The sequence below is a fragment of the Gopherus flavomarginatus genome, chromosome 3 (genome assembly GCF_025201925.1).
Source record: "Gopherus flavomarginatus isolate rGopFla2 chromosome 3, rGopFla2.mat.asm, whole genome shotgun sequence".
Taxonomy (NCBI): domain Eukaryota; kingdom Metazoa; phylum Chordata; order Testudines; family Testudinidae; genus Gopherus; species Gopherus flavomarginatus.
In genome coordinates, this window is record NC_066619.1 from 40,569,976 (window position 1) to 40,582,163 (window position 12,188).

Here is a 12,188-nt window from a genome sequence, read left to right on the forward strand (position 1 = left end):
TTTCTGATTAGAGAATCACTTCCCTTGTGAGATTTGAATATTGTATCACCTGGTCTGTATTAGCTCCATTCAAACCATTAGCCACATATTCTTTTCAACATCTATCTGTGCAAACATAGTTTTCGGGTACCATTATGTCTGCACACTGAGTAGAAGACTTTTCATAAAGATCAGGTCTCTCTTGGGCCATGTCTACACTAGCACTTGTCAGCAAATTTTTTGTTGCTCAAGGGTGTATTGGTACAGCTGTGCCACTGTGAACTTGTAAGGGTAGACATGGCCCTAGGCTTTATTCTAGTTTCATTCCTAATTTTTCCTCATTTTAATATTAATCAAACTATTCATTTGCCTGTGTTTTTTCCAACCTCTCATACGAATGATGCAGAAAAAAAACTACACATGCTAGACATGGCTAGAGTGTTACCTTTTATTTAGAACCCCAGTTCATTTAGAGACATCTTAATGTTTTGTAACCTATGCCAAAGAAGTAAAAGGGAAGGCAGTTTCTTCCCAAAGGTTGTCTAACTGGTTTTGCGGTGGTTTCAATCTCTTTTAAATGGCTGAACAGGATCCTTCTGTTCATATAAAATCTCTCTCTGCTAGAGGTCAGGCTGCTTCAGTGGCTTTCTTTAGAAATGCTCCTATTTCCCAAATTTGTAGAGCTGCCACATAGAGTTCAATCCATACATTTACTAAACAGTATTCAATAGCACTATGCAACAGGGAAGGTTTCCCGAGCTGGTACGTCTTTTGGCATTGCAGTTTTTCAGGCTTTAGTTTCTTAAGACTCAGATTTCCCACATCCTTGCATGGAAGTCTACATATATCCTAAGACCAGAAGGGACCATAATGATCATCTAAAGTGACCTGCATGTTGCTGGCTAGGAAACCTCATCCACCCGTATTATATGCCCATAACCTCTGGCTGAGTTACTGAAGTCTTCACATCTTTATTTAAATACTTCAAAGTTATAGAAAATCCACCATTTACTCTAGTACAAACCAGCAAGTGACTTATGCTCCATGCTGTAGAGGATGTGAAAAACCCCCAGGGTCTCTACCAGTCTGACCTGAGGAAAAATTCCTGCCTGATCCCAAATATGGTGATCAGTTAGATCCTGAGCATGTGGTCAAGACCCTCCAGCTAGACAATAGTCCTCTGTAGTAACTCAGAGCCCTCCCCATCTAATGTCCCGTTTCCAACTGTTGGAGATATTTGCTAATAGCAGTCACAGATGGGCCCTATGACATTATAGGCATTCTCATCATACCATCCTCTCCATAAACTTATCAAGCTCACTCTTAAAACCAATTAGGGTTTTTGCCTCCACTTCTCCCCTTGGAAGGCTGTTCTGGAACTTCACTCCTCTGATTAAAATAACTTTATTTAATTTCAAACCTAACCTTACCGATGGCCAGACAACAACCATATAAACAATCACTTGAAGATGTGTTGTCTTTATATATTCCATGACCTGGCCTCCTTTCCCACTACACTGAAGTCTGTAACAATTGAGAGACAGTTGGCCCCACCTGTTTTTTGCTTTCCCCTTGCAAGGGTATACAAGGATAGCTAGGGCGCAACATGGGCCAGCAGGCACTGCTAGAGAAAACAGTTCTGCTCACTGGTGCTGGGGGCATGTGAACACCCAAGAGTGGAAAACATATAGATAACATGTGTCAAGAACATCCATTACTGTAAGCTAAATAGCCTCTATTTATTTATTTATTTAGAGTCAGTAATATGCTTGTTGGTTTACAAAACACAAGAATAAAGACAGTCTCTGCCCTGAATAAAATATTATCTAAAGGATACACAAAAAACAAAATATACAGAGAAAAACTGGATGTGAATACTAAAGATGTTTTCTGCCTCATAATTATAATAAATTCATTTGCCCATATCTAAAAAAATCTGAGATATCATTGTGGAGTATCTTCTTTTTCATTTTTCAAGTACAAAATATTGCAAAATATTTGTTTATTACTTGCTAGATGCAGGAGTCAATACCAGAAATACCATTGATATTTCCTGAATTGAACAATATTAATTGATTATATGAATATTATCTTACAACAATCCTGTGAGCTTCTGAATACTAAGGCCATTATTGTAACTAGCTAAGGCACGTCTTAAAAATATAAACTGAATTTTGGGAGACTAGCAAATTAGTTAGTGTATAGACTTGCCAAAAGCTATCAAAGAGAACTATAACAATATTTTAAGAGATATTAAACAGTTCTAGATATAATTAATAAATATTAATTTTAGAAAAATACATTCCAAATTTGCAATTGCTAACAGAATGCCATGTTACCAGTACAATACATGCTTCATTGTGTAAGATGCAATTAGTCTAAACTATACAGTACCTTGAAAGTTAGCATCTGATAACATTTACTACTCTGTGGTATGTAATCTAACATTACAATAGTTTGTCCAGATTGGTAGAATAGAAGCTATCTTTGTGGTAATGTAGGTCAATACTGCATCTCTGGTGGCTTCTGTGGTACTCTTCAATAAATCCTGGTTTGGTAAAAGAAGGTAAGGCATCAAGAAAGGGAATGCATACAAACGTTCTCCCTATATCCCCTATACTGTTTTGGTATGTCTGCAGTATAGTATGTATTTTTTCTACATTAAAATAAAAATCTTTTGTTTTCTTTACTTTTGTTTCAGAGGTATCCAGTGGTGATGTCTACTTACTTGGGAGTAATAGGTAGAGTTCTGCTACAAAATGCAAGTTTTTTTTCACTACTTCTGAGCCAGATGGCATGCGAGTGTGGTCAAGAGGTAAGAGGATTTCTCTTGTCATTTCAAATGAACTGTTTATGAAAGGCTTGATCCTATGAACACCAAGTGCTATTATTCACAAGAGTAAAGTTACTCTCACGCTTTATTGGTTGACATACCCCAAATGTGCAAGTAGAAATAAAAGGTCATTCTGTTATAACCTTCTGTCTTCTCCCACTCTCCAAGAAAACTTGTTTTAAAACATTTTGAAATGTCAGTGAAATATTTTACTGTTGTGAATTCCAGGGACTTCCCACAATCCTGTGTAGACCACTAAACAAAGCAAATGTCAAGCCTGGGCATTTCTGAGAACTCATCCCTTTTAAGAGAAGTCAGGCTGATGTCTAATTTTCAGGGAAGGTTGTGAGGGGTTTCCCAGGGTGCAGCTTGGAACTGGGGTACTGCTGGACCTTTTCGTTTACCAACCTGGACTCCTTCTCACACTGTGACAAAATGACAAGCTGCAAACTTTTTCAGGTACTGCACTTACGCAGACATCCACTGGCAGGGAGTTACATGAATTCTCCTCAGGAACCAACAACAGAGAGGTTCCAGCCAATTCCCTACAGCTCCCCAGCCTAGGACCCCAGAACTGTACCATCCTGCCCTGATCAGAAGCCTGACCACAGTGTAAATTTATAACCCAGTCTGCCCCTCCCTTAATGTGGAGAAGACATGTACCAGCTTTTGCTCCTGAGCTGAGGTCTCCCAAACACTTCAAGCAAAACACACTGTTTTAGGTAAACTATAAAACAGTTTTATTAACTACAGAAAAATAGATTAAGTGGTTATAAGTGGTAGGCATAAAAGGACAGAGATGATCACCAAAGAAAATAAAAATAAGCGCCCAATCTATATTCTGTAAACTAAACAGGATTTGAATCAAGCAATATTCTCATCCCATTGGCTGTTACAGGCCTTAATGTACAGACTTTCCTTTTGAAGTCTGGACCAGTCTCCTCAGATGATCTTTGTCTTCTTGGTATGCTGATTGTTTCCAGTGTAGGTGATAGAGGAGAAAGGCCCTTGCCTGCTGCAGTTGTCCTTTATTTTATACCCTTGTCCCATGTGCCTGGCACTCTGGTAGATACTAGCCTAGGCATGTCCTGGTGGGTTTTGCTGAGGGCTTGTATACACTGGCAACGTTAAAGCGCTGCCACTCTAAAAAAACCACCTCCACAAAGGGTGTAGCTACCAGTGCTGGGAGCAAAAAGAAGAGGAGTACTTGTGGCACCTTAGAGACTAACAAATTTATTTGAGCATAAGCTTTCGTGGGCTACAGCCCATTTCTTCAGATGCATAGAATGGAACATATATTGAGGACCTTTAGTCCTTTTGATATGATGTCCATCTGTTGGCATTTGAAAAGGAAGATGATGTCTGTCTGGAGCACGGCTCCATAGTGCTGAAACTTGTAGCACTCGGGGGGTGAGGGTGTTCAGCCCCCCCGGAGTGAGAAAGTTGCAGCGCTGTAAAGTGCCAGTGTAGACAAGCCCTAAGTCACTGTGAATGATCAGTTCCTATTGTGTGGTGCTTGCATAGTTGAGTCACACAGTTGATTAATGAGTGGTCAATGCCCACCTGGGCAGGGATTCTTTGTGCATCACTAGCAAAGTGACAGCACATTTCAGTAACAACCACAGCACAATCTCATAACTTTATACACACTAATGATACACACATTTGGATAGAAATATCACAACCATATATGAATAATGAATATGAGTGTTACAGGGTATCACAAAGGGTTATTTCCCCTACTCATGAACACTGAAAGATTAAGAGCAGCGGCCACCCTTCCCATCAATTTAATCCTTCAGAGGAAAATCTAACCCATGCTGCCAGGATGAACTGCCAAAGATGCCACTAGCTTCAAATGTACTGGCATACATTAGCAATAACCAGGACTATGTCTGGGATAAGAGATCCCATTCTTCCTGTATCTTTTTCACTTGCAACCTAGCTGCTGGTAAACTACGGCATAGCTCCTGGTTGTCTTAGCCATTCTGTGACCTGTCAAACAATTAGTGTCAGTCTGTTTCATGCATTGCTTTTAGTTTGCCTTTCTGGTCAGACTCAGTAATTTTACAAAAGGTAGATGTCTCTTTACCAGCTAAGCTAGGCTCTTATTAGGCAGAAAGCAAGCAGAGAAAAGAAGAAATAGGAGATATAAAGTGGAGAAAGAAAAATTACATATTAGAGAGAGGGGGTCAGAGCATGTTGGCAATGCTGTATGTTTTTCAAAATTGATCCATACCTGGTTGGTGGTTATGTTCTCTGATTGCCTCCCCTCTCTCCATTCACGAAACCTAAAGCCCAATTTTGTGATATTAGAAATCAGGTTTACAGGAGGTAGTGTCAAACATGATGGCGAATCTCGCTCCCTTAAGCTATTCACTCTACAAACTTAGGTGTTCTGTCCACTGGCTGTCAGATCAGATAAGTGCAGAGAAAAGGACAGACTTTCAGATTTAGTAGTCAGTTATCCTTTTAACATTGTACCTGGGCACTCCCAAGTTCATGTTGCCAATTCACCCAGCAGGAGTAGCCTAAAACAATGAGGAAAAGGCCATCTCAATCAGTAGTACTTCCAACGCTTACCCTGTTGCGTGCTACCAAAAGCCCACACAACAATAAGAAAAGTTAGGGCTACCCCCATCACTAATATATGCACCACTGCAATCCTCTGTAGTAGGGTCCTCGGTGGTAAGGTTGCCAACATGGTAATATTTTAAAAACCATACACGCCAGCAGGAGTGCCGTAACCTCCCCTGCCCCATTTCTTCCCCCACAAAGCCCTGTCTTCCCAGTGTATTCCCCCCAAATCACGCCCTGCCCGCCTCTTCCCCCAAAGCCTTGCCCCTGCCATGTCTGTTTCCCCAAAGCCCCGCCTCTTCCTCAGATCCCGCCTTGCCTCTTTCCCCCAAGTCCCTGCCCCCATCCACTCCTCTTAGCCCCTTCCCCTATCACTTGCTGCTTTTCTCCTCCAACTCCCCGTGCTCTGGTCAGGAGGGACTCACCTGTGGAGCCAGGGCTGGGAGCTGCAACCACCCAGCGCAAGCAGGACGTGGCCCCAGCTGAGTGGGGGCTGGCATGGGTGATGAGTTGGCATCGCCCAACCTCCCCTGCCTGCAGTAGCCAGACTTTGGGTGTCTGGTCAGTAGAACTGACCAGACACTGTTGGGTCCCCTTTTCAACCAAACTTTCCAGTTGAAAGCTGGGCACCTGGCCATCCTACTCTGTGGGCTGAGTGGCCTAGTGGTTAATGTCCACTCAGTTGTGGTGTAGTGGTAGGGGAGCTCAGGCCCATCCACTCCACCTGGCTCCAACCCAGGGCCCTAGGAGGGTCAGCAGTATTGACCCCTAGAGGGGGGGACAGACTCTCCGAGTTACCCGCCCTGGATCACTTCTTACCAGTGCTACCTCCACTTCTGGTCCCAGAGAAGCGGGGGTGGGGTGGGGATAAAAAGAGAACAAAATACCATCCCAACCAAGCTCAACATATAGTACTACATCATAGGCATCTCTAGTCCCTTTTGGTAGGAGCCTGCAGGGTAGGTATCTACTTCTCTACAGCCTTCTTAGCTGGGTTGCTCCCTTTTCAACTTGGTCTCCACTTGGAGTGTGCCCTGCGGGGTTAGAGGGATGGGGCTAGCTGAGCCCAGTCCTTTAACCTCTTTTGTCCCTGTGTGAGGTTTGTATGCCCCATCACACTCTCCATGGCTTGAGGTATAAAGTGAATTGTATGTCAGTGGTTATAGCAGCCATGTCAGAGGCCCTAGTGGAAATGAGCAAGGGTGTACTCCATGAACCTGATGGATAATTGCTTGTCGGGGCGAGCTCTTGCAAAGGAAGAAAGTGCACAAAACCTTTTATATTCAGCACCAGCAGACTGCTTCCCTGACACCAAACCTCCCATGCATCTTGGGTCAGTGGCTGTTAGGGCATTACTGTAGGTCCTTGCCCAGTGTGGAGTAACTGTTGGAACATTTTCCCACTGGAAACAAAAACTATTCAGTGATCTTGTTAGCAATGCCAGTTTTGTGCATAGCTCCCAAATAGATCTGGTCACGGTAATGTATAATACCACTTCCTCTTTTCACTTGGTAAATCCTGAGTAATTCACTGATAGAGAATGTCACTCGGTAACCACCAACACAAAATGAACCCAAGATGTCCTCCTTAGTAGATAAACACTGGCCATTCTAGCAATGATGCCAAATTAATGTGATGTGTGACTATGTGGGGAGGCAGCCCTCTGAACGAGCCATCCCAGACCTGCAGAAGAGCTCTCTGTAAGCTCTAAAGGCTGTCTCTTTCACCAACAGAAATGGGTCCACTAAAATATATTACCTCACCCACCTCATCTTGAATTGTGTTAGAGGAATTGAACCAATTCCAGTTACCATTCAGTTATATTCTGGTATATCTCACATGCTGCATACCAGTTAACTGGTTCTGGGCATGTCAAGTCTTTTAAAATGAATAAAGAAATCCGTAATTACCATAACCTGTTGGGAAAAACCAGCTAGGCAGATGAGGGCTTTCAGTTCCCATCCCATGAATAATCTGTTGAAACATGATTATTATGAGCTATTGGGTGGTGCAAACCAGCCCACCTGTAGGATTCATTTTCCTAACACAATCTCAGAGATTATAAACAGAGAGGAGTTGGAGTAGTGGTGTTCTGGAATGATTGGGGGAAGGAGGAAAGATAACCAAACTATAAATCTGTATTGGGTGCACGGAAAGAAATCTCTTCCCCTTTTATCTCTTTCTCTCTCGCACACTTCTTGCCTTTACCACCTAGCAAAGGATGGCTTGTAACAACAGGGCGGGGGGTGGGGGGTGGGGGGAGAGGGCACTAGGTCACATGACCATAAAACGGTCCAGAATATAGAAATAGACTTTTTATTTTTTGGTGTGCAGAAAAGGAATACAAGGAAATTCCTGTTCCACTTGCCCTAGATTTGTGTAAAATCTCATAAATATGGAGAGAAATAAACATTCATGTAATATCCAGAAATATTTTCTCAAAAATAGAAACTATATTAAGATGGAGTTAAGGTTGAGATAATAGTAATTTACAGCTTAAAAATATTACAAGACTGTTGCATTTATTCCCAAAACAAACATTGCAAATCCAGGAAATTCAGAGTTAAGGTTAAACATAAATCCAAGCATGCTGACATATGGAAATGCACAGTTACAGTAACCCAAGAACAACCTTGGGAGAAATCCTGGCTCCATTGAAGTCAGTGGCAAAATTCCTATTGACTTAAAAGAAGCCAGAATTTCATCTCTTGCTCTTTACATGTGCATTCCACAGAGAGAAGCATCACCAGATCCCTTTGCAGATTTTACGGAAGCACAGAGGGTAGATGAGCGAAAGGTTTACTTCAGCCCAGCGCTGCCCTTTGTGGGTGTCCCCTGCCAGCTAATCAACAACTATCCATTGAATCTTTTGAATTGTTGGGAATTCACCAATGGAAGCCCTCCTGACAAAGGACGGTTGCCACTGGCCAGCAGTCACCATCCTGCTTCTTGGAGGTCCCTTGGCGTTGATAACAATGAATCAGTGATAGCACTGATAGGAATAAGGAAAGAAATAATTCACCTGGTATTGAATCACGTTTTATATCATGATTTGCTGAATACATTTGCTGATTGAAAAAGCTTTTAAAAAAGATACAGTTTTAACCATAGTGTGCATGTTAAGGCAATATGAAATTGAGCATTCATCTCATTATTTTAAACCAAGGAAAGCCAAGTCAATAAAGTTTACCTCACTTTCATTTATATAAGAAAATATTTGGCTTTCAAATGTGACACATGAAAGCATTTAATTTTATACATTCATCTCACATTAGTACAAAAATAACTATTCCAAGGACTATGTTATTTTTTCCTCTTCTCCTGGATGTTTCAAAATGAAATGATTATAGTATCTGCCTAGTAGCTCCCAGTATAATGAAAGCTGCAGAAATTTTCAATTATAACTGTATTCTGAAACTTCATCTTTTCCAAAATTAGTCTCTGCTTGATTATGGGTTTTTTGTTTGTTGAGGTTTTTTTCTTCTTTTGCAAAGTTTATGAGCAGAAGTGATGGTTGGAATGTTAGCAGTTGTCTTTAACTTAGAAGCACATTGGGCTCTCTCATTCATACAAATAACCTTCATGAATTTTCCTAAAAAAACTTCGAGAAGGTTTTGTTTTGTAAAGCATTTTGCCACTCAAGTAAACATCAATGTCTTTTTCAAGGGGAATCCCCTATATAGACATGATGGCCTTGAAAGGCTGGAAAACAAATAACATGGCAAATACATAGTATGTGTTAGGACATCACAAAGAAGAACACAGTGCTGGTAAAAATGGGTGTTATATAGATATGTTGGCAGCAGAAGTATAAAACAGTAAGTAACCGGAAACAATGAGGTACAGTAACTCCTCTTAACGTTGTAGTTGTGTTCCTGAAAAAATGCTACTTTAAGCGAAACAATGTTAAGTGAATCCAATTTCTCCATAAGAATTAGGGTAAATAGCGGGGGTTAGGTTCCTGGGAAATTTTTTTCGCCAGATAAAAGACATATATATATATATACAGTATACATTTTAAACAATTTAATACTGTATGCAGCAATGATGATTGTGTAGCTTGGTTGAGGTGGTGGAGTCAGAGGGTGGAAGAGGGTGGGATATTTCCCAGAGAATGCCTTACTGCTAAATGATGAACCAGCACTCGGCTGAGCCCTCAGGGGTTAACCTATTATTGTTAATGTAGCCTTACACTCTACAAGGCAACACGAATGGAGGGAGGGGAGACAGCGTGTGTGTGTGTGTGTGTGTGTGTGTGTGTGAGAGAGAGAGAGAGAGAGAGAGAGAGAGACACTGAATTGCCCCTTTAAGTACTATGACAAAGTTCCTCCTCTATCTTGGTGGGTCCTGCATTTATTGGCAGATTTGCTCACCTCAGTGATCTTGCCCACAGTCTGGATCAGCTCCTCCTGTGTCTGATCAGGAGTTGGGAGGTTTGGGGGGAACCCGGGCCCGCCCTCTACTCCAGGTTCCAGCCCAGGGCCCTGTGGATTGCAGCTGTCTATAGTGCCTCTTGTAACAGCTGCTACTTCCCCATGGCCTCCTCCAAACACCTTCTTTATCCTCACCACAGGACCTTCCACCTGGTGTCTGACAACACTTGTACTTGTCCTCCAGCAGCACAGCCTCTCACTCTCAGCTCCTTGTGCCTCTTGCTCCCAGCTCCTCACACGCACTTCCTCTCCTCTGGCTCTCCCCCCCCACTGGAATGAGCTCCTTTTTAAACCCAGGTGCCCTGATTAGCCTGCCTTGATTGACTACAGGTGTTCTAATCAGCCTGTCTTCCTTAATTGGTTCTAGCAGGTTCCTGATTACTCCAGTGCAGCCCCTGCTCTAGTCACTTAGGGAACAGAAAACTACTCAGACAGTGACTAGTATATTTGCCCTCTACCAGACTCCTGTACCACATTGGCCTGGGTCTGTCACAGTACGCTGACCCCACTCTAAGTGCACTGCTTTTTTAAGTTGATCAGCAAGTTGAGACAGCAGCTGCTGCCAGCAAGCTCCTTCTGTCCTGAGCCCTGTCGTGTCCCCCGCTCCTCTGTGGAGGTGGCCAAATGGGGTAAAGGAGCAGGGAGCAGGAGTGGAGAGAGGGGGACACCCTGACATTAGCATCCCTCTTCTGCCTCCCGCCCCCTCCCACCCCCCCAGCAAGTAGGAGGCTCCCGGGAGCAGCTCCAAGGTAAAGGGAGGGAGCAGTTCCAAGGTAGAGGGCAGGAGCAGCACACTGCAGTGGGGGAAGGGAGAGCTGAACTGCCCGACAATTGATAGCCTGCTGGTGGGGGGGCCTGCTGTTCTATCCTGGTTCCAAACCCCCACCAGCTAGCTCTAACAGGCTGCTCTTTCTGCAAGCAGTGGACAAAGCAGGCAGATGCCAAACAACGTTGTAAGGGAGGATTGCACAACTTTAAACGAGCATGTTCTGTAATTGATCAGCAACCTAACAATGAAACAATGTTAACTGAGATGACTTTAAATGAGGAGTTACTGTAGAGAGACCTGTGTTTTACTCTATGCTTTTTCACTTTGCATTTATTTTTTGGCTTTCCTTCTGCTATTCCCTCGCCCCCCCCCCCTTTTTGTTTTTTCCTTTGTATTTTCGTGCAACTTTCTTTCTTTTTCCTTTTTCGGTTTATTTTTGAATTTTGCAATTGCTTATATGACTTTTAAGTCTTGTTGACAGAAGATCTCTTCTCAAGCCCTTCCTGCAGTGACAAAGATCTGCACAGCAACATCCGAAGATACCATCTGATGGCTTTTTCATATTTCTACTGGTGGTGAACTTAGACTAGAGCACACTCCCACAGCTAACTATAGCACTAGGTTTCTCAGAAGAGGTCATTATTTGTGAGAGTTAGTAATAGAATGGAGTATCCATTTTATGCCTTCTCTTTGAGTATGCTGCCTTTGTTGGACAGCTTCTCACCTGCTAATTTGCCAAACTCTGTGGTTTGTTTTTTTTTTTCAGCTTTTTCTCTTCTGTTTCTTGCACCTTTTGTCTTTAGTCTCCTTTTCCCAGTACGTACATGGGCTAGAGCAGGAATCTTCACAACCACTTTTTTGGTGGCATCAGAGTGCAGTCAGCAATCTTTCTGGTGGCCTCTCTGACAAACCCATCTCTCTGTCCTTGCATCTCGCAGCCCGTCAGCAAGAGCCTGCCCTGGGAAAGGTGGGTCGGGAACTCACCACATGCCTGTGGAGTCCCAGGCTCCCTGTGCTCTGGCTGGGGGGAAGCGGGGCGGCTGCTCAGGAGAGTGCCCCAGCCACCAAATGCAGCAGCCACCTCTACTGACAAGAGCCGCCTCCAGTGCTGAACACACTGGCCCCACATGTTTCGAGGGGCACTGCCTGGAGCCCCTGAGTAGGTTGCGTGGTGCAAGACACTGATTCCTGCTGATGTCACTAGTGCAAATACCAAGGTGGCTTATCTCACTTGCCCTCAGTAACAGCTATTCAGGAGCAACAGCTGAGCGCTGCTTCACACCCCCCTCTCCTCCATATCAAGTTTTCTCCCTCCTCCTTATGACGCCCTTTTAGATACCTGAAAACTGCTATCATGTCCCCTCTCAGTCTTCTCTTTTCCAAACTAAACAAACCCATTAAATGCTGTTTATGAGATTCTACCAGACAAACTAATCCTCATTTGAACAATGTAGTTGAATTAGTTTGAATCTGACAGCTCTCCACGTTTCATACTACCTTTTTTAAGATGGGTCAACACTGAGTCTCACTAGTTTCAAACTGCTTTACATTGTAATTCCCTAACCGAGATTTTGGTTTTCCGTCAAGCATCTGATCT

The 12,188-nt window shown here is 43.1% G+C and overlaps 1 protein-coding gene across 11 annotated transcripts in view; it reads left to right on the forward strand.

The window, feature by feature from the left end:
* The window catches only part of IPO11 (importin 11), a 250,522-nt gene that overhangs the window by 157,723 nt on the left and 80,611 nt on the right, over window positions 1-12,188 (forward strand). For all 11 annotated transcript variants that reach the window (XR_007773522.1, XM_050946896.1, XM_050946894.1 and 8 more), the window contains one exon: window positions 2,681-2,794. Coding sequence is in view for 10 of the 11 variants with exons in the window: in XM_050946896.1 (XP_050802853.1) it covers window positions 2,681-2,794 (114 nt within the window). In the remaining variant the exon portion in view is untranslated. The remainder of the gene's footprint in view (window positions 1-2,680; window positions 2,795-12,188) is intronic.